Source organism: Argentina silus (assembly GCF_951799395.1).
Source record: "Argentina silus genome assembly, chromosome: X".
NCBI lineage: Eukaryota > Metazoa > Chordata > Actinopteri > Argentiniformes > Argentinidae > Argentina > Argentina silus.
This window is the reverse complement of record NC_139653.1, coordinates 20,397,257-20,424,998: the sequence shown is the minus strand read 5'-3', so window position 1 is coordinate 20,424,998 and position 27,742 is coordinate 20,397,257. Positions and strand designations below refer to the sequence as shown.

The 27,742-nt window shown below is 43.2% G+C and overlaps 2 protein-coding genes across 2 annotated transcripts; one reads left to right on the top strand and one right to left on the bottom strand.

Moving 5' to 3' along the window:
• The first annotated feature begins 915 nt into the window (after window positions 1–915).
• Window positions 916–5,371, top strand: ntpcr (nucleoside-triphosphatase, cancer-related). The gene is made up of 5 exons (XM_083694817.1): window positions 916–1,017; window positions 1,506–1,668; window positions 1,931–2,033; window positions 2,570–2,776; window positions 4,354–5,371. Exons 1-5 carry the CDS (start codon window positions 984–986, stop codon window positions 4,444–4,446), a joined length of 600 nt encoding a protein of 199 aa, XP_083550943.1. The 5' UTR covers window positions 916–983; the 3' UTR covers window positions 4,447–5,371.
• Window positions 5,372–10,615: 5,244 nt separating this feature from the next.
• LOC310822910 (uncharacterized protein) lies at window positions 10,616–26,936 on the bottom strand. The gene is made up of 18 exons (XM_083695486.1): window positions 26,738–26,936; window positions 25,520–25,658; window positions 25,096–25,290; window positions 21,440–21,592; window positions 20,210–20,427; window positions 19,687–19,870; window positions 19,449–19,604; window positions 18,841–19,215; window positions 14,996–16,942; window positions 14,483–14,614; window positions 14,236–14,313; window positions 13,892–13,978; window positions 13,699–13,790; window positions 13,419–13,504; window positions 13,262–13,313; window positions 12,832–13,049; window positions 12,240–12,386; window positions 10,616–12,029 (listed from the first exon to the last, which is right to left on the bottom strand). Exons 1-18 carry the CDS (start codon window positions 26,929–26,931, stop codon window positions 11,773–11,775), a joined length of 4,710 nt encoding a protein of 1,569 aa, XP_083551612.1. The 5' UTR covers window positions 26,932–26,936; the 3' UTR covers window positions 10,616–11,772.
• Window positions 26,937–27,742: the final 806 nt, after the last annotated feature.

The window sequence follows — 27,742 nt, the reverse complement described above, 5'->3', positions numbered from 1 at the left end:
TCCTCAGACAACAGTGACAGAGATGGGTCTGTATCCATCCGTTCTGCCCACTCAAGAAATCAAAAGACAAGGCTTAGGGCTCAGAGTGGTGGTGGAGCTAAGGTACCCACTGTCTCTGAGAGTCTCAAAGCATCAAGGAGCCAGTTGAGTGACTCAAACAAGGACAGTGTGACAGTTAGGGGATATTCTGCAGACACCTACCTACCCACTGACTCAATGTCCTCCCTTGAACCACATGAAGCAGAGGAGGCAGGAGATGGGCTTGGCTCACTGGGTTTCAAGAATAAGTACCAACACGTCTCTGAGCTAGTAGTTAACAAGCTCCCAGGGTACACCTTGTAAAAGGCCCACACATTCATGGAATTAGCTATATTTCAGTATCTGATAGATGCTACATTGTACTGTACCTTCCTCCACTCAATGTAATTTGACACTTTTAAACTGATAATCATTAATTTATTCATCCTTGAGAATTGGCTAGTTACATTTTTTTAACAGACATGTTGGACTTTGGTCACGTGTGTCTTATTGATATCCCTTGTAAATTGGTTATCTAAACATAAGATTATATTAAATAATATTATATTAAATAATAATATGTATAGATTGTATAGATTGTCATCCCAAAATGTATAAATTGTCATCCCTATCAATATATATCTATCTTTTTTTTCTTTTTTTTTTCCCCTTTTTTTTGTAAATAATATAATCAACCTGGTGATCCAATTTTGCATACATAGGTTGATACTTAAATCAAAAGACAGAGGATCCACATTATAACTTATAGTAATTAAATGGAAAATAAAGCTGTGTCTGTCATCTGTCTTTTTAAGAAATAAAATATGCCAAACCACTCTGCGCATGTGCCCCTGGTGTATACGGAAATGAAAAAAATAAAGTATGCCAAACCGCTCTGCGCATGTGCCCCTCTTGTGTAAGGAAAGTATTTTTGTCTGCGGTGAATAGTAAAAGATTTATTAGAAATGTTCAAGCACGTTTTCCTGACAGGACCTCCGGGTAACTACAAAATGTGTATCATGACTATTAGCTAAATGTATATTTAACCAGGAGACACATCTCAGTTATACTATGTATCATTTTAAGCATTTTAAGTTGTAACGTGTTGTATTTCAGTCGATATTTATAATCAAATTGAAGGTTGCATTTGTTTTAAAATGTGCTCGTTTTGAAATATAGTTTTGTAGCAGTCGATGTACTCGTACGTCATGTAAACACAAGCACGTGGTGCCATTAATAACTTTTTGGTGCCTGGTGTAAAGGCGTTGTCTAGGCTTTTGCCATTGTCTCATATTCAGGTAGATCTCTGAATGCTGTGGCCTGTGATATCAAAATGTCAAAAACCTGCTCATGAACTTAGGAATTCTCCAATACTTCACATTATATCTGATGAAAGATTGTTTTGATAAAGACATCACATCATGCATAAACATACACTATGACACAACTTTCCTCATGGATCTGACATGAATTTTTCTGTTTTAAAGGGGTGGGGAAGACCACATTGGTCCAGAAGGCCCGTGAAGCTATTGTGTCATCAGGCGTGGCCATTGCTGGCTTTTACACAGAGGAAGTCAGGGAAGGGGGGCGAAGGGTTGGCTTTGATGTTGTCACAGTGACAGGAAAGAGGGGACACCTGTCCCGAGTCAGGTATGTCCTGCATCCCAAATCTCCATTATTTTCCCTGAAGTGTACACTTGTCCACTCCCCTACATAGATTGAAAATAATAGGATTGATGTATGCTTTTAAATCTGTACAGGAGTGGACAAGTGTACATTTCAGGGAAAAGGATGGAGAATTGGGTGACAGGGAGTGTCAAATGTCAATAATATTTTACATTGTTAACCAATAGTCTTTTCTCTACATGTTTTGTTGAGTTTTCTTTGCCACCTTTGTTCTTTCAACAACTAGAGCCATTGCTGGTGCTTCACCTGGAAGACAAGAGTACATGGTTGGGCAGTACGTGGTTGATCTTGCTTCATTTGAAAACCTGGCTCTTCCCCTTTTCAGAAATGTAAGCTAGCACATGAAATGACTTATTAGTAGACCCCCCCCCCCCCCACCACCACCACCCCACAACACACACTTATCAAAGCATCTGGGCCATGCTATCCTTCGATTTGATGGCATAATTGAAGGATAGTAAAGGCATAAATTCCAACGTGACATTTATAGTGTTCATGGTGCCGTCTGGCTGTCACCGGTCCTGATTAATCCCCCATGCAATGAGAGCCTGGTGTGCTTGTACATGCATGGGGGGCTCTCTTTTCCGACTTAACATGTTCCACTTATCCTATTTACAATGTTCAGAATCATTGAGGCTCAATGTGCGTGTGTGTATGTAGTTAACCATCTGCATCGGAATACCACTTCAGTTATATGAAACATTTAATTGTATGTAAACACATTCTTTGCTTTACCATTTAGATCTAGAAGATTGTCAGCAACAGTCGTTGGCCATCTGTTTAGATCTGTTGTTATGCCTAATTTATGCCAGTAACACTATATATATGATGTGACTTTAATCATGGCATTGAACTCATGGCTCAGGTTGATTCTTGTGAAGGCAGCAGGAGGGTGTTTATCATTGATGAGATCGGCAAGATGGAGCTCTTCAGCCAGTCATTTATCAGAGCAGTGAGGCAGACCCTGGACAGCTCTGGCTGCTCCATCCTAGGCACCATCCCCATCTCCAAGGGCAAACCACTGGGCCTGGTGGAGGAGGTGCGGGGCAGGAGAGACGTAAAGGTCTTTACTGTGAGTACAGACAAACACATAAGCAAACGTACTTACAGTATAAGCACATATCTATTTAGGCTGCTTATTGCGTACACACTGTAACAAGCACACAAAGCTACACCCACTAGGTTTGGCCAGACAATCATTAGTCCCTCAATGTGTTTTGCTCTCTTACACAGGAGGGGCTCAGGCCAGCATTACCCATCCCATAGAATGGGGATTAAAAATAAAATCATGCATGACTGATCTAACAACAAAGAGTCGTCTCAAACGTCTAAAAAATGTTCCACAGATCGCAGGGTTGTCACAGTTTTTACAGGCCTAATGCCTTGATTGGAAATTATATTGTGACAATAGTATATGAAATGTAAGGTAGATGGTACTCACTGCATTGGATCAGGCACAGATCAAGATCATACTCTAGGGCTCAGTAATCTTTAACACTAGAAGCCCCGGAACAGACATCATTGGTGTAGTAGTACAGTGGCCTACTGTAAAAAATAAAAAAATAAAATAAAATCAGTGGTTAAATGTGAAGCACTAATATAACAAGCAAAACAGAACACAGTCTACAGACAAATACGTCGGCTCAATGGATTTACTCACAAAAGTGTTCCAAATGGTGATCAGGGTGAAGTTTGTGTAATACGGGTGTGATGAAGGGTATGTGTCTATTCTTGGTGCTGCGCTGCGCAGGCTTCTAATCACATGTAATTGCTTTGATCATGCAAATAGTTATAGCCTGTCTGTCTAAATTGCTGATATCGCTATTACAGTTGAAATAGATAAGCCATTCGTAACTGTAAGGTTGATTTCATAAACCTGCCAGACACACGCACACTAAGGCTGCAGCTAACAATTATTTTGTTATCGATTAATCTGTATATTAACTTATCAATTAATTGATTCGTCTAAACGATTAATTTACAACAAAAAACCTGCTTTTGAATGCAGTGATATTGATATACAGTGGCTTTGGAAAATATTCAGACCCTTTTTCCACATTTTGTTGTGTTATAGACTAAATTTAAAATACATTACATTTATTTTTTGCCATCAATCCACACACAATACCTCATAGTGACAAAGTGAAAACACGTTTACTTGAGGATGCATTTTGATAAACTACACATGCGCACATGGCTTACTATACATAGTATGGGACCACCGGACATAGCTGCGTTACATAGCTAGATTACAGAAATGCTTGAGGGGGAAACAGCTATCGTTTTATAGGACAACTTCACTAGTCACACAAGCATACACCATCATTGAATGGAGCACTTTCAACGTGTCAGAGCAAAAATAAAGTGTTGTAATTGGTAGGGGGAGCAGTGGGGTGGGAGACAGTGATGAAAGACGGACCAGAACCAGTGATATGTTGGCATTCATGGCAGCACAGCCAGCTAGGAGGACTGTATATCAGACAGTCTAAAGCAATTATGAGAGCTATCAATGCCATAATGACAGATTATATTTATAATTTTTCAAAGAGAGTACACTATGGTGTTCCTATTCCTGGGTTTCAGGTCCCAGTCACCCATATAGTAGAAAGTAAAAGCCAGTATGTATTTTTCTATCCCTGTCTCAATTAGGTCTCCAAGGAAAACAGAGATACCATCTTAGAAGATATTGTGTCTGCACTACAGGAATGTCTAAAGCAAGCTGCCCAACAAGGAGGACATTAACCACCATGAAGTGAATGGCACAACATGGATGACAGGGTCATATATCTATTCTTGGGTTGAATCTGAGTTTACCAAAACATTTGGAATTTACCTCAGCGCTGACAGATGAGGGCTGTGTATCTGGTGGTTTTGGTTTAATGTCTGTGGCTGTACATTTAATGGAACTTTTGCACGCTCTTTATGACATGGCAGTGACTTCACCTGAAGGGCATTCATTTCAGCTTGAGGATTTAGTGCAGTGTGTCACATGAATAAATTCATGTAAGCAATTACGTTTTCTATTTTTTTTTCTTGAACACACCCTCAAAATGTATTATATTATGAATAATTGATTGTGAGAGCAAGGAGCATAGGGGTGTGTGACCAGCTGCATGTGTGACCAGCTCCATTGACAGATACTTACTCCTCGAAGTTAGGCTCTGAAAAAGCAGACTTGGATGGTGCCTCCTCCTCTACGAGGTTCCTAGCCCCTGACCTCTCTATAGGCAAAGCAAGTGTTTTGTGTACTGTCCTTGACAAACAGGATGTGCTCATGCAATGAAAAATAATTCTCTAAAACACTGGCAGTTTTCCAGATGTTCACATCACCTAACATAGATAAAGAAACATCAATCTGAAAAGTAAACCGCTGCTGCTCATTTGTAAATGCATCGGAGAGTGTGTTCAAACTTTGTTGATTTTTGTTTGATTGAATGCCTGCAGCTACTGTATCAATTTGTTCAACCTCATGATTTCACAGGCAGAGTGAAGTGTATGAAGTATGTCCAGTCCACTGAGATCGATTACAAATGAGTACTTTTACTTATCTGTTCATGTTTCAACAGTTTACAAAAAAAATGAAAAAAGTGTGTATTTATTTTGCTACTTTTGTTCACTCAGATGTCATGCACTTTAGATCTGTGAAAATAAACTCTAAGACATAGATAAGCACCAGGTTATTTTTATTTTTTATAAACAAACATTATAAAAGAACATTTAGCATCACTTTACACTTGTTTCACTCTCATGTAAATATAAGACAGCTGGGGAGGAAAAATGTGTCATTCACAACTAGGATGAGGGTTTAACATTTTTTGGCAATGCATTTGTATGGGACTTAGATGGCTAATGCAAGTCACGAGAGGTCCCACAGGCATTAATATGGCAACGCTGGACATGCAATAAAGGTACAGCTCACCAGACAGCCTATAAATTTGAATAGGTCAGGTTGATTAAGCTTCCATTTGACCGTCCAAGAGCAAATTTGGTAGCTTATGCTTTGAAATACATGCTTTTACATATTTCTTAGTTGGCTTCTCTTTAGTGTTTGATTTATTTTAATTAATGAGTGGAATTAAATTATTTAAACAGATAAAACAAAGGTTTTCTCAGGTTCATGGGTGATTGATTGGCTAAGGGGCAGGGTACTACACTCAAAAGTATGCTTATATAGAAAGTTTAATCTTTATTTTTACACAGAATTTCTTGAACATTTTAATGATCCATACATTTCCGAATTTTTATTTCCAACTCTAAAATTCTTCAGGTCATTTCAAAGTGAATGGGCCTGCCTAACTGATGTAACCTGTCAACCTGGCCATGGCAAGCACTGACATGCGTGATCTGCGTCAGAGATGCTGCTGTGCCAGCATCTGTTCTGCCCGCCAATGACGTGCCCCATCAAATTAGTGACCACTAATGGCCACTGTGTGTGTGTGCAAAGTCAACTCTGCATGACCAAAAGGAACTGAGGCAGGCTGGATGGCAACTGCACACTGCTTTAGTTGCAAGCATCAAATGGATGATTTACACGTCTTCACTTCTTATTAATATATGCCTGTGTGTGTGAGAGAGAAAAGGCAGTCAGTACCTCTGTGTACAAGGTAACAAACCACTGTGCTGGCCATAATGGGTCACACATCTCAGTACAGGGAAGCACTGCCAGGCCACTGGAGCATTCTAGCCCTGTGCTTGATATGGCCGTGTCCAGCCCCCCACAGCAGTGGGACAGATGGATTATGTAAGAGGGCAGTGGGAACCAGAGGGCCCTGCCAGCCACACCAACCCTGTCCCAAATCTCACCCACTGTGAACAGTAACATTACGTAACTGATGGGAGCTGGCAGTATGCTCTGTGTGTGTGAACACGGGTGTGTGTGCACATATTGTAACTGCCTATTCTTAATGCATTAAAGGCATAAAGATGTTTTGGACCCTTATGCTTTACTGTAAACCTCAAAATGTGTTTGTTTGTATAATAACAGATTACTAATGTCAGTGTGTGTGTGTGTGTGTGTGTGTGTGTGTGTGTGTGTGTGTGTGTGTGTGTGTGTGTGTGTGTGTGCAGAAAATGTATGACACACCTTTCTGTAGATCATGTCCTTGTGTGTATGTATGAAAATAAAAGTGAACCAATGTGCCTGAGTGTGAATCGACAAAGCTGTACAACATACACTTAATATACACTCAATAATAATCCACTTTATTAGCTACACCTTGCTAGTACCGGGTTGGACCCCCTTTTGCCTTCAGAACTGCCTTAATTCATTGTGGCATAGATTCAACAAGGTGCTGGAAACATTCCTCAGAGATTTTGGTCCATATTGACATGATAGCATCACACAGTTGCTGCAGATTTGTCGGCTGCACATCCATGATGCGAATCTCCTGTTCCACCATATCCCAAAGGTGCTCTATTGGATTGAGATCTGGTGACTGTGGAGGCCATTGGTGTACACTGTGGTCATAAAGGGATGGACATGGTCAGCAACAATACTCAGGTAGGCTGTGGCGTTTAAACGATGCTCAATTGGTACTAAGGGGCACAAAGTGTGCCAAGAAAATATCCCCCATACCATTACACCACCACCACTAGCCTGAACCGTTGATACAAGGCAGGATGGATCCATGTTGTTTACGCCAAATTCTGACCCTACCATCTGAATGTCGCAGAACTCGAGACTCATCAGACCAGGCAACGTTTTTCCAATCTTTTATTGTCCAATTTTGGTGAGCCCGTGCAAATTGTAGCCTCAGTTTCCTGTTCTTAGCTGACAGGAGTGGCACCCGGTGTGGTCTTCTGCTGCTGTAGCCCATCTGCTTCAAGGTTCGACGTGTTGTGTGTTCAGAGATGGTCTTCTGCATACCTTGGTTGTAAAGAGTGGTTATTTGAGTTACTGTTGCCTTTCTATCATCTCGAACCAGTCTGGCCATTGTCCTCTGACCTCTGGCATCAACAAGGCATTTTCGCCCAGAGAACTGCCGCTCACTGGATATTTTCTCTTTTTCGGACCATTCTCTGTAAACCCTAGAGATGGTTGTACGTGAAAATCCCAGTAGATCAGCAGTTTCTGAAATACCCAGACCAGCCCGTCTGGCACCAACAACCATGCCACGTCGAAGTCACTTAAATCACCTTTCTTCCCCATTCTGATGCTCGGTTTGAACTTCAGCAGGTCATCTTGACCATGTCTACATGCCTAAATGCATTGAGTTGCTGCCATGTGATTGGCTGATTAGATATTTGCATTAACGAGCAGTTGAATAGGTGTACCTGGCCGGTGAGTGTACAACAGAATACACTTGATATACATTCCAGATTGTATTATCAACATTATGCTTACACAAAAACACCCCAGGATTCATATTGTTGATAATCAAGGTAACTGCAACAATGGGATATGATCTGTACAGTGTGTACATCATTGATAGAAGCAGTAGCATAGAAGCAGAAGAGTGTAGTAACATGTTTATATGCAAAGCATTTGTAAATGAAATATTTCTTTCAAGAGTTCTCATTCCCTGATCCCTACCGAATAAATATTCATTACAACCAAGCTTCTAGAAATCTTGAATGTTACATATTGGACCTTTAAACGGTAAGAAAACAATGCTGACAATTATCTGAAGTCATTGCAAATGAATCAGTCTTCATATGATCATATGGTCCCCAACTCCTGCTTCCTAACCATTATTCCACACAACTGTCTACCACCACTGATTCTTAAACCACACTTCCCATGACATCACTTCTAAGGGCTCCCTGAGGCCTTTGAAGGGAGACAGTTTTAGGTTTCAAAGCCTGTGCCCCAGTGCATCCCACCACCACAGTACCTTTTAAGCCTTGGATCAAAGCTAGAGGGAGCAGGGGCATGAAAGAGCCTGGAGAGGAAAATCTATGCATATACTCCTCCTTGCTGCCTCTTTCATTGGTATCCATGTGAGTGATCTGTATACTGTGTCAACTTGCTATAGGACAATGCAACATCTATATTACATCCTATTCAGAAATCATTTATCAGTCACAGAATATATTTTCTTAACATTCTTCCAGACAAACCAGTAACACTAATACCAATCATTATTTTGATTTGAAGCAGAGACCTCGACTGACACACAGTATAACAACTACAGTAGCCACCCAAAGCACTTCCTATAGATCTGTAAGTGGAAAAGGAACAGTCATGCATGATGAATTGTGTGGAATAACAGTACCAGTTATCTGTCAACAGCAGGGGAGGGGTAAAAGCCTGATGCGATCCCACTCTTGTTACTCTGCCCTTTCATGGGCCTTTTGTGATCTATGTCGATGCTTTGTGAATGAGTGTGACAGCTCCTATGACCCGGAGGATGCTGGTCTTAGTCCCCTTCCCCCCTCTCAGATAAACTCACCCTTTCTCTCTGTCTGCACACACAGACAGAAAAGACACAGGCACACCTGTGAGAGTAGTTGCGTCCTTAGTGGTTCAACAGGGAAAGCTTGACAACAGAGGTGGGTGTGGGAACTATGCTTTTTTGTCTCCAGGCTGTCTATATTGATCCACACGCGCACACACACACACGCACACACACGCGCACACACACACACACACACGCACACACACACACACACACACACACACACACACACACGCACGCACGCACACACACACACACGCACGCACGCACGCACGCACACACACACACACACACACACACACACACACACACACACACACACACACACACACACACACATAGACAGAGAAACACACCCTCTGGCTCATCGTGTGGTGACACATGAGCTGAGACACTCCATATCATTCTCTCTCTGCAGGGAAGGGTCATGGCCCCTGGAGCTGTCAGGCTAGTGGGAGGATGACAGGCGAGGAGCTGGAGGGCAGAGAGGGGACTGGGGCAATGGGGAAGCAAAGAAATCAAGTGAAAGATATGTTTTTTCATTAATTTTCATTGTCCAGCACCAAGCCCACAGGTCCTACAGAGATGTCCTGCCCAACTTGTTAATGTTTATATATAGGAAAGAGACACTAGGTGATTCTTGATCAGCTGGTGGTTGAACACAAGGTATAATAATACATTATGCTACTTTATCACACTTAAATGTGAAACATTGAAACATTACTTGCAATGTTAAGCATTACACTAGCAGAGAATGAACTCTGATCTGGGATGTAACATCTCACACTAGCCAGAGCTCAGGCCTGTGTGAGACTGGGGACCCATAATCCCATAACCTGGCATAGACATCAGACCAGCCAATTTGATCTTTCCTTTTCTTTTTGACCTGCTTGGTTCACAGACAGCTGACCTGCTATGATGAATGCCTTCGCTTACGCTACAGACACAGAGGTAAAGGTTTCCAGCTCCTTATTTTCCACAGAATGAGGTGCAGTAAGCAAATATCCACTCAACTGTTGCTTCATAATAATTCAGTGTTACTTGAGATGTAAAAGGTGTAAGGAAGAAGGTTAATCCTTTTTGAGGGATGGTTGACTAATTTGCCTACCATCTCCATGATCCATCTTTTTAGATATCATTTGAATGCAGAAATACAGTAACATACTGTTTGCACAGCTAAACACTCTGGACTGGCTCTTTCAAATCATAAATGTTCATTAGGAGATATGGGCATCTCTCTGTCTTTGAGGCATAGCAGCTTTTCATATGCAAAAAGAGGCCTAATGATGTGAATAAATATCTGTCTCTGGGCAACTGCTTGGAGCTCTGTTCATTAATCCTCATTGTAGCAGGCTTTGGTCTGTTTATAGCATTCGTTTTACTCTCTCATTATCAAAGACAGTAATGATGACAACAGTCTATGATAAGATGCTTGTGAATGAGTTTTATTCTTTCACGCTGTCTTTCAGATCTCCACACTACGCAGGAAATTTCAGTGAATCCATCCATCTCTCAGCTCACAATCACAATTCATGTCATACTCATATCAAAACTGCACAAACTATATCAGTCAGACACACCTTTCAACTGTTTGTTATGGATATGATAGTTTATTCAAAAAATAGTCGTAATACAGTTAATTGAGTTAGCCATATCAAAACACACAAGCAGTTTCAAACTGCAGAAAATAATTATCACATGATGTACTGGTGGTTGCTGGCATATATTTTAATTGTGGTGCATGAGTCAACACTAAAATCATAAAATGTTTGAGGCAAAAATGTGATGTTTCACCACTGAATTGTTTGTGGATTTCATTACTTTCCTAACTTATATCTGTCAATCTAGTGTATTTGTTAGTTAGTTAATAGTTGGGTTTTACAACTGCTGAACAAGATTATCTGCAGGAAGGGTTCCATTTCAGATGTGGTAAAACATGGATAGATATTACAGTACAAACACTATGTATGTGAGAGTAAAAGGGGAAATTATTCTGAAACCTGAAAGTAGTGTTATATGATAATAGAGAGTCTCTGAAGCATTCTTGATTAGTGTGTGTGTGTGTGTGTGTGTGTGTGTGTGTGTGTGTGTGTGTGTGTGTGTGTGTGTGTGTGTGTGTGTTTAATGATCATAGAGACACTGACCATGTTCCCCAGATTGTGCTCAGCAAGTTATAGCAGACATACTGTAAGACACAAGTTAAAAGTTGAAGAAGAAAAAAAAACTACCTGTCTGATATAGTTTACCTATCTGCCTTCATACAGCAATCCTATACATTTTGGGTAAAAATACACAATACCTTAGAGATTGGTGAAACATTTGACATTGACCTTTACATGTCCTCATGTACACAATATCAAATCTATTACTGCACAGTGCACACACACAAACAACTGCACCTACACACAAAACCTACAGTAAATCCAAAATGATTAGCACACATAACTATAAAAACACCAGAGACATTTTGACTAAGATTATGATTCTGTGGGATTCTTAAAACACATCAATACAAAAATGTAATCATGGTTCCCAACATAAATACAGTATGTAAAAAAACAACTTTACTTAATTTCCTCTACATATATCTAAATGTGCGCTGCACATCAAAACATTTTATTACTGAGAATGAGTTATATCAGAGTTCATAGGTGCAGTGATCAATCCAGCATCAGTCCTTCTTCCCAAAGAATTTCTTGAAGACAGACTTGTTCCATGGCCGTGGTAGGCTAGCATAGCTCCTTAGAGCAGAGTCAGGGTATGAGTCCTGTGGCCATCCAACTAGCTGAGGAGAGTCAGTGCTTTTGCTGATAGATGGGTTGTCTGTTGGCTTATCTCCAATAACCAATGTCACAGAGTAGCTTGATCCACAGTTCCGGCCTCTGCCTCCAGATGGCAGCATCACCGGTCTGATCTTTTGGTAAGTTGCTTTGAGAAAATAAATTGGGGAAAAGTGTGACTAAAGGGGAATCCCAAAATACCAGACACATTTTATTTCTTGCTATGAAAAAATACACACACACACACACACACACACACACACACACACACACACACACACACACACACACACACACACACACACACCACAAAGCAGAGTTACTATTAATGTTTTAGAAGTCACAGAGCAGCACTAACCAGAGGTAAAGGAGTGGGAGCGGCGCTTGTTGCTGAGCCAGTCCCGACTGCTGGAGAAAGAGGAGTTTGGGGAGAAAGGACTGGTCTCTCTGGGGCTCCTACACAAACTCTGTGCCATAGTCTGCTCCAGGGAGCCATAGTCATCTTCTAGAGAGAGAGAGAGAGATAAATAAATAACTGTCTATACAGTGGAACATAGTGTCAGAAAAGGATCAGTAGCCTAAATAAATAAATCTGTAGGGGTAGAGATTCAATGACAGAGGCCAGCTGCCACTCCGCAGCTCAGATTGGCTCCCTCTTGCTTCAGAGTCAGAACACAAAAACATGGCTGATCTTAAAGTAGATGAGTGTTGATCTTGCTTAATCTAGCTGTTTGGCCTACATTTTCTCCAGAGCTAATCATCACATCATCTACTATATAATTCAGTTATATAGTAGATACATACATTTCTTAAATATGCCTATGACATTGACAATGTATATCAACTCCACTTTGCAGCAATGTTTCTGATAGTACTGCTGCAATTGTTTATGTTGTGTTTGATGGCAACGTAACTGTAGTTCACTCTCTATTGCAGATGCTGGCCCTTACCACAACAGCCTCCATCTGAAGATGAGCTTGGGGGCAGGTCCTCCAGCCTCCCTGGATGACACTGTGGGACAAGACTACTTGCTCTGGTGAGAACAACAATCTCTTTGGCTCTAGTTGTGCTTGTGTGAGTGTGTCCTGAGAGGGGGGAAGTGACATCATGCCTGGAGGAGCAGTGGCATTTGGCCAGACAGTGACAGCTGGAGCAGAGGGTGGGGTTTCTAGAGGGAGAGCAAGGGATAGTATTATTATACTGTCCTTGTGACATTCCAGAGAGACAATAAATATATCATTTTAAGAAGATTTTTATGTTTTTAGTGGAAGTAGTGTCTTATTTCTTCACCTAATGGCAATCAAGCACACAAATGGGCATTAGATACTTCTTCTACAACAATTTGTCAACACATAATAAATTATCCAAAACAACTCTTACGTGTTGACAGGGCCACTTGGCAAAGTTACTGAGGGGACAGGATCACTAAGCCCTATAGAAAACACATACAATAACCATAATCTTCATCATCACCATCACCAGACATTAATTAATTATTTAATCTCAATACAGTATGAATGTATGGAGTTGTCTTTACCAGTGTTAGCTTGGATTTTCAACATCCATTTCTTCATCATAAAGCGCGATGAGGCGCTAAGGAGGTATTCTGACCCATCACGCAACCTAAAAATCACCAAATACAACTTTCACAAAGTCATCAGAGAAAACCGTAATGACAGCAACAGACAGATACTGGGTGGAGGACTGAACTGCCTTGCTACCGTCCATCTCTACCATAACTGCTTCTCTTGAAGTGGTGAAAGTGATAACAATTATGTCTTACATTACTAATCAGGCAAGGCAGCATGTTTTCTCACCGTAGACTGAAGCAGTTGGCCTTCTTGTTGTACTCTGGGGCTGGTGCACATTCTGCTCCAATGAGGTTTAGAGGCAATCCAGACACAGAACTCTGGAGCACATCATAAGGTCATTACTTAAGATGGATATTAATCATTTCTGGGCAAAAACACATTTCTGCACATCTGGTAAAATATCATCAATGATGCTTACTCGCAGTGTGTCCTTTCTGTCCTGGTAGAAGCACATTGTTTGTCTATACATCACAGCATGGTAGGAGTTCCAGGCTCGGGATGGGGCCTGTCAAAGTAAGATTAGATGGCTAAGATAAAGTCATACTGGTGTTAATGGTATCAGAAACACATTAACCCTTCCAAACAGCTGTATGTGAAAATGAGGAATAATGGGTTAAGACGCATAGATCTACTACTATGCTTGTGGGGCAGTTGTGTAAGCCATAACAGAATCACTTTTGCCTATGCATCTAATTGAGCTGTGACCATGGATTCTGAATCACTGAGATGAAAGGCTTCACTTTTGAATAGAGTCACTCTCACCTTCTTCCCGCCCAGCTGCAGCTTATGCTTCCTCTCAAGGGTGCCCTCCATAGACTGGAGCTCAGGTCTCTTCCCTCTCTAAATGGGATACAAAATCAGGATACGTAGAACAAATATCTACTATTCTACATGGTCCATATACAAAAGCACAGATTCATTTTCTGTTCCTTGACAACAGAAGCTGATAAAAAAGGCACAAAGCTTCAAGCTACATACATTGGTTGCATTGTGTTGTTCTTGATCTCACCATAGTGCTGCAGTGCCCTCCAATGGCCAAACCTTGTCCCTGCTCGTCCATATAATCATCCAGACTGCCAAAGCCTTTCCTAGGTTGCCTGGCTCCATCCAAGCCCATGTGAACAGACAGAAGGCTCATGGACTGGTCATGCAGAGAGAGAAGAGTTAATCTCACTCACCAGATCTTACATAGCTGTTAATGAGTTTGATCAACTAATTTACAAATATTTGCTGCACTGCAAGCAGACCTGCCATGTTAATTTGAGGCCAGCCTGAGATTTTCAGTCCTAGCACTATGTGGCATCTACACAACAATCATTTCTGTTAAATAACTTCATTACATTACACTTCTCTCTTCAATATGTAGACATAAATAGTGCCAATAAGTGGATTCACTGAAAACTGTAAAAAGTAGGAAACATTAAAGATACAGCTAAGATACAGTGGAGAAAACTGTGGAGAAGAAGCTCAATGGTCTCAGGTCAGAGTGAACTTCAGTGAGCATGTCTAACGTAGACCTCACCTTCGGACAGCCTGTGTCCTCCTCCACCTCTTTCCTGTCCTCCTCCTCCTCTCTATATTGGTAAATATATCTTTGATGGTCGTCTATATCTGGTAGCTTCACTGGGTCTGACGCAGTCTCGTTTACAAGTGCTGTGGCCTTACAGGGCTGTTCGCGGTTGGGGAAAGCTGCCCAGGATCTCCTGTCTCCTTTGCCCAAAGATGGGAGCTCCTCTTTTGGGATCTGCTCTTTGTCATAGCCCAGCATGGTCTGGAGGGATGATGGCAGTCTGAACTCAGCCACTAGGAGGTTTGGTGCTGAGGCTGTGATGAGGTTCCTGTAGAGCACGGCCTGGCCCTTGGGTGAAGGCTCTCTGGGCTGGCCTGTGGGAGTGCTGGCCACCTCCTGGTGGGGCTGGTACATGATGTCAGAGCAGATACTCTGCCTGTAGCCGTTGGTCTGGTTCCAGATGTCTTCCAGCTCCTCCTCTTCCTCCTCAAACTGCTGGTGGTCTGGATGGACAGGGTCTGTCTCTGCAGAGGCTGAGACTGGTGCAGCATTCTCCATTAGTTTGGCACACTCTAGGCCGCCCACCTCCGAAGACATCACTGTCATCCTGGTCTGGGGGTTATCAGCAGAGAGCTTTAAGCTCCCAGAGCTGGAGATGCCAGAGTCCATGGAGTCTTCTCTAACATTCACACTGGCCTTCAGATTTACCACCATGTGAGAGGCCTGGCTCAACCCCTGGGTGCATTGGTTTCCAGGACTCTCTCTATGTGCACTTTGTATCTTTGAACTCTTATGGTACTGGTGTCCATTCAGATCCTGAATGAGAGTGTGGACACTAAGGCACTGGTGACTCTGTGGGGATGCAGAGGGACAGTAGTCTTGCCTCAATGGGATGGAGGCCTCACTCTCTTTGGCCTGCTGGGGGGGTTGGCTTAACTTCTCCCTCTCTACATAAGCACTGACCTGTGGATGCTCCGTGGAGACAAACTTAGCTACCATTTTGCCCCACTCCTGGGTAGCCTCCTCATGCAGACTGATGCTCCCAGAGCAGCTGAAGTAGATGTCTGAAAGGTCATCATTTGGTACTGTCTGATCCATATCCTTATCCAGAACAGGGGGTGGAGGTGGAGGAAAGCTTTCATCAAATTCAGGCAGGGTCTGTGTTCCATGACAATCAGAAATGATGGCCACTTGCTCTGTTGGGTTGTGTTTGTATGAGGGAGGGTATCGAGTTTGTTTGAATGAGCTTAGGGCTGTGTGTCTCTCTGTGTGGGGATTGGGTTGAGTACCGTCTCCTCTCTTGGGCTCTGGGGGTCCGATAGTGATGACCTCCTGGATGCTGGGGATAAGGCTCATGTCTTTAGGCAGGTCGAAGCTCAGCACAGAGCCCAGGGAGAGAAACCTGCAGTGGCTCCTCACCTGCCCTGTAGATGGGACAGCCGAGCTCCCTTCTGACACTGCATATGGAGTGATATTTAACACTGCTGAGCACTCTGCATCAATGTCCTTTGCAAGGGGATTCTTCATATAGTCTACGAGCTCCACCCCTGCCCCATCAGCTTGTGGGTAACTCTTCTTCCTCCTACCCTCTTTCAGTGGCCATGTGTGGATGTCATATGGGACTGGCTCACATACAGGGAGACATGCCCCCTCTGTCTGCTCCACTCCCATGATCCTCTGGATGGTGTGTCTGCGTGCGTCTCCCTTCCTCTTCCTCTTCTTGCTCTTCCTCTTCAGGCTGCTGAAGATGGAGCTGCTGCTGCTCCTGGTAAGGGGGTGGAAGGATACGCTGCTCATCTGACCCACAGGGCCCGAGGAAGAGGAGGAGGAGGAGGATGGCGACGAAGAAGAGGCAGAGGCTGCTGTGCGGATCTTGCTGTTTAGGCGAGGCAGTGTGATACTCTCATACACAGGGGTCACGGCCATGTTGTTGTCCTTAACATGCAAATAGGTACTTACCTAAAAGAGGAGAAAGAATAATGTTAAGGATGTGACAGTAATGTATTTAAATTGTGGGAGTGTTATTGCAAACGGTTAACCCAGGGTGCCTCAGGCTAAAGGCCACAGCCTCGCACTCGTCCATGAAAACAAAGACACAATGGTTTTTCATTTCACATGTGTTATAGATGAATGATGACATCAGACTGAAAATGACAAAGACAATCAGCTACCTCACTGTGACATACATCAGCCTACTCACGCACATCCCACACATTTATGGAAACAATGGAGCTAGGAATGTACAGTAGAAGCTACAATAGTTATAATACAAGACAAAAGAAAATGAACATGATTGCTCACCCTTTTGCACTAGCAAAACATAATCAAATTCGTATGTGGCCCAATATGCCGTCATATGCAGCTGTAATGGCTTGACCTCTCACCTCTGTGACTAATCTGGAGTTGCCATGGCAGCTCCAGCCTATAAATCATACAGTGCAGTCTAGGGGCCTTTCTAGAAAGTTCAGCACTTATTCTCCCTCTAATGACCACGCATGTGTTCACGTCCGGGCCCAACTCCTGCTGGGAGCCATTTTAGAGCAGAGCTTTCATGGGAAGTGATGAATGAGGTCACTTTTTGCCACACAATTGGCCATGGAGAGACAAACAAGAGCAGGTTTTACGTCGGGCCTGCGGTGAAGTTACATAACGCGAAAAGTGAGTCTGTTCATATTCACAGGAAGCCTGTGTGTGCCTTCTCTACTACTCATCATCACTGGCTTATCAATATAACCCCTGGCTCACTATACTAGCTGAGGTGAAAAATGTTTTTTTTCACCTTTTTACTTTTTACCTATCTTGAAGAGTGGACTTCTAGATTCACCTGCAACCAATCCCAGAAACACACTATATTTGTTTTCACTGCAATTACTTCCATACAACATATTTTAAGATAGCTCAGTAAACAATTCCAGCCTTTGGAATTAGGCTTTGTATTTACTTTGGCTAGGTCCTCCGCTCCTCTTACCTAATGCCTCTAACATTGTGCCAGGTTGGGCTGTATCACAGGCCAAGACAAGCCGTTTGAAGCCACTATTACCCCATTCATCTTTTCATTACCCTGCCTGCAAAAACTGACTGCAATCTCACTTGAAAAGTTGTGACAGGTTCAAGTCATTTTGCATCTGCCAAGCTCAAAAGTTATGGGTATCATGAATGCAAGGGTACTTAATTAACACAAGGGTATCTAAATTGTTCTTTGTGCTTAATTTGCATTAATGCTGTCTAGTTCATAGTCATGAATAATGTTCTGGGTGACAATTAGCATGAGGAAGACGAGGAGAAGACCCTGCAAGGAAACTACTCTACCCACTTGTAGGGGTTAGTGAAGCATGCCCCCCCAAATAACCACACGCAGCATGCATTCCCAACACACTCAAAGAGACACAGCATGCAGCGCCAATTCACACTGCGCCATTTACCTCGTCCGCACTCTGCCGATAAATCATTTTCTTTCTCTTTAAACTACCAAAAGTATTTTCCAAAAGCCCCTGGCAGCGCCTCCAAAAGCTTTTACAGGCAGAGGAGTGAAGCTCAGTGGGCTGAGGGAGAGTGGGGGAGAGAAAAGGAGTGACAGAAATGAAGACAAGAAAGGAGAGAGGGAGATGGATAGTTGTGAAAAGAGGGATGCCCAGTGCAGTCATCATACAGAGGATATAAACTGAAATGTTAAAGTCTCATGATCAAACAGACTTATTGTACTTTAAGAAATATAAGGACAATCACTATCTGGTGCTGAAAAGATAATAAACCTACATAAACTGCAGCATCTGTGGTAGCCAAACAATTACTCTACCTTCAGTGGTGCATGGTGACTGTGAGATGGTTGTAGAAGACAATAAGTGTGTGTGTCTCACCCTGTGGACAGGCTCTGGGGTCTCCTCCTCCTTCCTAGGAGGGGGCTCCTGCACCTGCACATAGCTGTCCCCAGTGTTACCAAAGCTGAGGATGAGGTTGACCGTGCCCCCCAGTGCAGACGTGCTGGGATCTTTGAGGACCAGGAAGGGGGACTGTGGTGTTTCTGGAGTACGTATGTCACCATCCCTCAGACTGATGCTGTTCATGACCTCGTAGCTGTTCTCTAGCTGCTCCTCAGCCTGCAGCTCCTCCATTCTGGTGTGTAACGTTTCCACTGTGGGCTGTCTGCTGCTGCTGTCTGCTGCTGACCTCTGTCTGTCCTCACAGACACTCACTGTGGCTGAATTTTGGGTCACTGGCTGAGTAGCAGCAATCTACACAGGAAATGAGATCATCATCATCACCATCATCATCATCATCATCATCATCATCATCATCATCATCATCATCAAGTATTTACAAGTATTTAAAGTATATCTAAATGTCTTCATTTCCTGTCTTCATTTCCAGACTAACAAGTATTTCAAGTATATGTAAATGTCTTCATTTCCTGTCTTCATTTCCTGAATAATTAATACTTCTTGAATAATATACCTCTACACCTTACCTCTCTCAAGGGGGAGAAGACTGTGGCCTCGGAGTAGATAGCATCTCCTGTGGTTTCTTCTTTCTTCCACCTCAGATTCCGCTGGTGTTTTTGAGCCCTCCAGTGCACCAGGATCCATCCCAGCATGCTCCTCATCTCCTCCACCCGCTCCCTAATCTGGAATATACAGAATTTGGACAGTGTCTTTGTGAAACACAAAACTCTGAAACAAACTAGATTTATATTAGGTAAAACCTACCATCTCAGCCAGGTGGTGTTCCACATCTAACAGTTTCCTCCCTGCTGCAGCCAGCTCATCAAACTCTGCAAACTTCTGCTCAATCTGCAGGTCCAGCTCTGCAGCCATGGGCTCCTGGCCCTCTTTCCCAAGATGCAAAGCACTGTCTGAGAAAATGCATGACCGGGTGTCCTCTGTCCATGATCTGTCCGTGAGAGGGGGAAGAAATCAAGGAATTTAGACAAATGTAAAACTATGAGAAGAGCCATGCATAGACAAAAGTTGACAATCATCAGACCCTTTGATAGCAGAAGAAATTCATTGGCTTGTAACACATACATGGCTCAGAAAACCAAACAAATACCGACCCTTCAGCACATCTTAAATTACATATTTTGCCAGAGGCCTGCACGTGACAGACAAGAACATCCTGTTCTTTCCATAAACAGCTAAGAGGCTAATGTTCTCTCCCAGTAAAGTGGGATTATTAAAGAAACAGGGTCTGGGTCTGAAGGGGTCCAGAACATCTCCACACCCTTCTTACATCATTGCCAGGTAGCTCCTGAAGAAGTCCTGCAGCTGCACAAACTGGCGTATCCGCCCTCTGTTCTCCACCACGCTATTCCCAAGCTCAGCCCAGGCCTGCAGGCTTGTCTGGACCTCTGACCCCAGAATATGTACTCTCTCTGGGCACAGCTTCTTCAGGCGAGAGGCCTGCCTTTCCATCTCCTCTACCTCCTCTTTGATGAGCTCGTAGTCAATCTACAGGGAACAGTAATTCAACATTCAGTGCAAATGTTGAATTACAACAAAGAGCCATCACCTCACATCTTAGTTATCAACCTAGCAGGCATTATAAATGTATTTCCTACCATGTGTTCTTGACCATAGTTTTACACATGCTTTTCCGATAGAGAGAACCATATGCTTTACATATGGTAAGCCGTTCTATTGCTTGCAATCTTGACAGTTTTTTTGGGAGGCAGTAATTAATAACTGAGGGCGCTTCGGGAGCGATACTTCACAATGCTTCTCGACTAACCCTAAGGAACACAGATTGGTGGATGCCTGTTAGATGACGGCAGAGTTATTTCAGTATGGGAGATTAGGTCATTCCTGTTCTTCAGTGGTATTGAGTCCAGACAGCTGTGTGTGCGTGTGATAAACATAACGCTGCCCAACAATGACTCATACAGCAACTCCCCACCCATACCCCCCATCCCAGAACCCTAAACCCCCAGACACACACCCCGCCCGCTAAACCTCTAACTCACAAACACATAAACATACACACACGGGCACGCACACACATGCATGCACACACGCACACACACACACACACACACACACACACACACACACACACACACACACACACACACACACACACACACACACACACACACACACAAATGTCCTTGGTGGATAATAAACTGTTGCACGCTCTGTGTATGATTGCATGTTGCAGTTTACATCATAAATTAAACACAAAACAAAGCAGGGTCTGGCTTGGCCTCTGTGAATATGAGAAACTTTGGCACAACAGGAACCAGACTGTGGAACAACGTGTGAGAGGGGAGACGGCTGAGAAGGGTGGGCTTCCCTTTTTTCATTACAGCAATGAAGTTCCCTCATTTCCCATAAGCAATGGAAAAGTGTATACTAATACTTACAAAGGTACTGTGTCTCGGTTCATCCTCGCTGTGTGTACCCTACATCACCTAACATGTGTGTGTTTTATCCCAAGGCCTAAGACTATCCAAACCCCACTCACCTCCAGGTGGTCATGCTGCTCCTGCAGACCCTCTAGGCCACAGCGGTCGGGCTCACACTTGACTACCATGTCCGTCTCCTTCTCCAGGATGTCCACACTGAGCTCTGCGCTGCAGGATAGACGCTCCTCGATGCGTACCGCCAGGCTGGCATGCTGGAATAAAGGATCATAATCATAATCATAATTAGTGTGTTTGCGAAGCGTGCATTGTTGTGTAATCATTCTAAGAATGTGTTCTGCAGGTCTCCTGTTGTTTTTATTTAATAGTCCTGAAAGGGCCATGGCAGTTGGAGTAACAAAGCTCAAAGAATTTTGGCCTAAATCAACATTCCACCATGTTAACCAGAAGAAAGGTTTTGGAGTTACAAAAAGCGCAATTGTTTAAAAAGTTAATAGGTATCAAAAAGTGGTTTGGTTGGTTGGTTGGATGGATGGATATAATGTTAGTTATATAGATAAATAGATAGATAGGATGAGCCAGGGATACTTCAGTGGAGTGGGTAGAGAGTTGGTTGGTTGAGAGTAGTAGAGTTGGTTGGTTAACCGGATGAGAGTTTTTGGAGTTACGAAAAGCTTGTAATAGTTGTAAAGGTTGAATGGGCATCAGAAAGCTTTTATCAGGGTTGATGATGATTGTCTGGGTAGTTGAAACAAAGTGAGATAGGTTGGTTGATTGGATGGATGAATGGATAGATGAAAGAGAGGATGGATGGATGAGAGACGGGAGGTATAGAAAGATCAAAACAATTAAGAGGTTCATCAGTATGTGTTATACTGAGGTAAGCAGTAGTGACTGGTGAAAGGATGATGGCCAGGTAGTTGAAAGGTTAGATAGATATAAAGTTGGAAAGACAGAATGTTAGATAGATTCTGTGTTAGAAGGTCATAGATATAATATTAGATAGATAGATAGATAGATAGATAGATAGATAGGTAGATAGATAGATAGATAGATAGATACATACATACATACATACATACATACATACATACATACATACATACATACATAAATACATAGATACCTAGGTAGATAAATAGATAGAATGAGCCATGGGTAGTTCATTGGAGGGGGTGCAGAGTTAATTGGTTGAGTGCCTGAGAGTGGCATAGTTGGTTGGTTAACCGGATGAGAGTTTTTCGAGTAATAAAAAGCTTAATAGTTTAGAAAGTTTAATCGGTATCAGAAAGCTTTTTCATCAGGTTTGATGAAGATTGTCTGGGCATTTGAAGAAAGTGAGATAGGTTGGTTAGGTTGGATGGATGAATGGCAAACTTGTCTCAGAGCCCCGGACCATCAGCACCGGAGCCCCACAAGGCTGTGTGCTCTCTCCTCTACTCTTCTTCCTCTACACCAACAGCTGCACCTCTAGCCACCCTTCTGTCAAACACCTGAAGTTCGCGGATGACACTACCCTCATTGGATTAATCTCCAACGGTGATGAGGCCGCCTACAGGGAGGAAGTTGACAGCCTGGCTTCCTGGTGCAGCCAGAACTGCAGTTAACATTGTGGAGTCATTCAGATTCCTGGGGACAATCATTTCAAAGGACCTCAGGTGGGCGGAGAACATCACCTCCACCATCAAGAAGGCCCAGCAGAGGATGTTCTTCCTGCGCCAGCTGAAGAAATTCAACATGCCGCAGAAAGTGATGGTTGAGTTCTACACGGCCATCATTGAGTCCATCCTCAGCTCATCAATCACCGTCTGGTTCGCTGCCTCCACTGCCAAGGACAAAGGCAGATTGCAGCGGATCATTCGGTCAGCCGAGAAGGTCATCGGCTGCAACCTGCCATCTCTCCTGGACCTGTTCCACTCCAGGACCAGTAAGAGAGCAGGAAAGATCATCGCTGATCCTTCCTGGTCACCACCTCTTCCAGAGACTTCCACCCGGCAAAAGGTTCCGGTCAATCAAGACTAAAACATCGCGCCACCTGAACAGTTTCTTCCCCATGGCAGTGGGGCTCACAACCAAGCCCCCTGCCTCTCTCTGACCCCCCCCCCCCCCCCGTCACACAAACAATGCACTGACAGTGTAATTTATTATTATTTAAAATTATTCTAATTTATAGTGTACATGCCCCACAACCATTTCACAGCCTCTTGTGCCTACAAGATGTATTGTTCTGATGCTCTTTTTTGTAAATTGGTAAATTTGTTATTGCTATTTTGTTAATACTTTGCTATTTTGTAAATTTCTTGTCAATATTTGCTCTTTGTTTTTTATGTCCATGCACCAACCTCACCAAGTCAATTTCCTGTATGTGCAAATATACTTGGCCAAACTGTAGGAGGAGCCTGAGGTAGTTCAGTGGAGTGGGTAGAGGGTTGGTTGGTTGAGTGGCTGAGAGTGGTAGAGTTGGTTGGTTAAGTGGTTGAGAGTGGTTTCAGTGAGGTAGAACTGGTAGCAAAGAGAGTGCATTGTTGTGTAATCATTCTAAGAATGTGTTATTCAAGAGTCCTGAAAGGTCCATGGCAGTTGCAGTAACAAAGGAGCACACAGAATGTTGGCCTAAATCAACATTCCACCATGTTAACAGGATGAGAGGTTTTGGAGTTACAAAAAGAGTAATTGTTTAATATGTATCAAAAAGCTTTTATCTGAGTTTTTGGCACATTTTACAGTTGAAATGATGTGAATAGCTTAAAAGGTGTGGGAGCAGCAGTGGTTCAAAAATGGCATATTTTCTCCTCCATGTTAAAATGTGACAGCAAAAGTCATAGCAACGTGAGGTAGACTCTCTGTACTTTTTAAAGTTGGATTGGTGTGAATAGCTTAAAAGGTGTAGGAGGAGTAGCAGGTGGAAGAATTGGAATAATAATAATAATGTTGAAGAACAATACTTGGACTTGCTGAAGCAAGCCCACCTAATTATGTTAACTGTTGACTTAGTTAGGTAACTTCAGGTTTAATTGACTTACAGTAGATTGACTCCACTTGCTTCCCATTCCACTGAATTACCCCCAGGCTCTTTGCAATTCTTAGAACCCCACTGCTCTTACACTGTTGAAGCTAGTAACACAACCAACTTCATAATTTACACATAACTCTAAATTAAGAACCGTGAAGATACTGATACTGATTCATATTGTACAACTCAACATGGGTCTCAACAATGGTCACCAAAAGCTTATTAACCTTACTTCATAAGGTTATGAACCTTATCTCATAGAATTATGAACTTAGAACTTCTTCCACTACCATTATACTTTAGCCATCTGAGCAAGCACACAAAGTTGAAAGCTGAAACCTCCCTTTCTAGTTCATAGTGTCATTAGCTGGCAGGATCTGTAGCTCAGTCATGGCTCAGAAGAGCAGTGGTTTATTTTGGGCTTATTGAAGTAAATGGCCATTCACAAGAGGAATACAGAGTTTGGTCACGATGTTTGTGCAGCTGTTCTCAAGCAACAACTGTGAATCCATGTAGGGTGGCCTGTTAGTTACTGTTAGCCTGCTCATCTAAATCTGTGATGTCCTTCATTATATCAGTAACACGGATACTGTGTTTGAGGTTTATTACCTTTCCCATGTGATACAAGGTACGACAATACACAAAGATAAACTGCATACACTCCATTAGATCTTCACAATGACAAACACGTGTCTTCACAAGCCTATACCCTAGACCTCTCTGCAGTGTGCTGAGCTCTCCTACCTGGCTGATCAGCTCCTGGATGGCCTGGTCATGGCTCTGAGATCTGCCTCTCTCCCTCACTGTGTCATTCAGCATCTCCACAGCCTCCCGCAGCTCCTCCACAGGGTCTCCCATACTCTCCATCAAGGGCACTGCACCCCCACTGCCCTGAAGTCCCAGCAAGGCAGGTTCTGAGCTGATCTCACTGTGGAGAGGCTGTCATACACACACATACACAAGCCCACATACACATACAAAAGCACAAAGATACACAGGCATCGTCATTGACATTGATTCATTGAGTTAATTAGGTTTATATTGTATTGATTTGCCCATTATTACTCATGGTAGAACATACTAACATAATACTAATGCTCTCTTACTTTCCCTTAAAAAGTATGTATGCTGTGACTCTCCTCAGGTAAGACAATGTGCTGTGACTCACCTGTCCGAGGCTGCTGTAGTGACTCGCCCTGAGGTCCTGTCTCTCCTCCAGCTCCACGCGCTCCAGGAACTCCGTCAGCATACGTGTGTCCTGCAGCTCTGAACTCTGCTGGGTCAGAGCACTCTGAACACAGTGGTACCTGGGCGACACAGACAACAGCACTGAAAACTAAACCAAAATCTACAGCCAGATCAAACCTGCTACCCCTAACAAACAGAGAACCACGTCATAGAGACCACATCAAGAACACATTTTATTTTGCATCATTGCTGTTTAACTAAAGCAATTCATACATCATATATATTATAAATATACATCTTCTGACATAAAAGTACTCAGTCCATCCATTGTTTATATTCATTCTTGTGAAGAAAAGTGACAAGGTATTTTCCAGGACAAATGACTCTTTAGCAGAACCACTCAGATGCAGTGATGTAATCCCAAGTGTCCTACAGCTGGATACTGAGAGAACCTCTACCTGCATCAATGGCCCCTCACACTGTAGAAATACATTATCCACAACTGCCTCCACCCCAATCCCCCACCCTGGAAACACTTAAATGGAGCCCTTTCCGTTTCTTTATTTTCTTTGGTAGGCTTGGTGTCTTTTACAGAGTCTGGCTTGTGTTTATAGACATAGGTGCGTCCAATAAACCAGCCTACATCATATGGTTTTACTGGTAGTCCAAGGCAATGTCCCTTTTCAAGAGGGAAATCACCCCCACCAAAGTGAGAGGTATAATCCTGAAAACATGGAAGGGGTGACTGTGACACACACTGACAACCTGCAGGTGAAATCCATGTCAAGATTCAGGCGTAGACTTTACTAAGTGGTTCATGAATCATGAATGAATATACTTCAGCCTCTCTATGAATGAAAACATGGAGATGTGCCAGGTAAAGAGTCAATAACTTACTTGTGTGTTCTATGAATATATATTTTTGTGGTTTATGGGGTGAAATAATTGTTCTTAAATAACAGCCCTGGATCTCATGAATAACTTTTTCCCATTTGATACTGTCTATATCACACAGTAATAGAAAGCTAGACTTTGCAACAACTTGGAAACACTGACAACATTCAACAAATATATTTCCATACCACTGCTAACAAAACACCACAGGGTACAGTGTGGATCTTAAAACAAATCCATAAAATGAATTTTCTATGACCACACAAGTCAGGGGGCTCCCTCTTCCCCTCCTCTGAGCACTCACTTTCTCTCCACCTCGCCTACGCGGTCTGGGAGGCACTCCGTGTCGGGGTGGCTCTGGCTGCTCAACCTCTCCACCTCCTGGCGGAGGGCGCTGAGCTCCAGGCCCCTTGCCGCCACCTCCCTCTCCAGCAGACAGCTCTCCCGCTCAGCCATGCTCATGGTCTCAGGGTCCCCAGCCAAAGAGGACTCTCTCATGGACAGCTCCACCGACTCCAGCCAGGCCTCCAGGCTGCCCAGGGCCTGCAATACTTTTACAGCCTGAGGAGGAGGAGGGGGAGACAGGGGAGGGGAGTGTCAGTATGGGCCTCGGAGAGCAGATCATCCATTTAATGATTTAGGGGTTTTCCTGCTGTGAGTGATTTAGTGTACTCCAAAAAGAACTGGAGATGATGTACTGTGCAAAGAGGCCAATAATTAAATAAATTGGCAAACTAAAGGCTGGCATAGTACACACTGTGGAGGTAGAGCATGCCCTGACCTACATCTTTTGCAATAAAAAGTTGTCTTCAGTCCCAGTCAGTCTTCATTTTGGCTCTACTTGCCTTTTCTTTCCATCTGATAACTGCATATTATGGCATTACATTTTATATTATTTGGATTTGCCTTTGTAATTTGTTGAGTAGATACACCTTGCAAGCTCTGTCTCCTAAGTACAGTGCAGTGCGCTCCAAAAAAAGATGAAGGAAAGTGAGAGAGATAAAGCTTTGTGATGGGTTGAGAGAGCTGGCCTGGTTTAGGCCAGGTTTAGGGGATCTCTGGGGTCTTACTCTGAAGCCCAGGTCCTCTGAGGCCTGCAGAAAAACAGCATTCCTCTGGTGCCTCTTCTTCAGCTCCTCCCACAGGACCTCCAGCTGGCCCAGGAACTCCTCGATCTTGGCACTGCCTTGATGCTGGGCACGGACCAACCCTCGACCCTCCTGTTGATGAGCATGGGAGTAGGTGAGTGGCAATGTTCTGGAGCCCATAGACTGCCATTTTAACTGCAGTGCATGTCATTAATGATTTG

Bases quoted from the DNA above. Each gene is read 5' to 3' on its own strand.
- ntpcr (XM_083694817.1), top strand. From the start codon at position 984: ATGTTCAAGCACGTTTTCCTGACAGGACCTCCGG. The intron at 2,034-2,569 runs GTAAGCTAGCAC...CTCATGGCTCAG, and splicing joins CTCTTCCCCTTTTCAGAAAT to GTTGATTCTTGTGAAGGCAG. The intron at 2,777-4,353 runs GTGAGTACAGAC...TGTCTCAATTAG, and splicing joins GAGACGTAAAGGTCTTTACT to GTCTCCAAGGAAAACAGAGA.
- LOC310822910 (XM_083695486.1), bottom strand. From the start codon at position 26,931: ATGAGAGAGTCCTCTTTGGCTGGGGACCCTGAGACCATGAGCATGGCT. The intron at 14,615-14,995 runs GTGAGGTCTACG...CTGCATGACCAG, and splicing joins AGGACACAGGCTGTCCGAAG to TCCATGAGCCTTCTGTCTGT. The intron at 13,314-13,418 runs GTAAAGACAACT...TGTTTTCTATAG, and splicing joins GAAAATCCAAGCTAACACTG to GGCTTAGTGATCCTGTCCCC.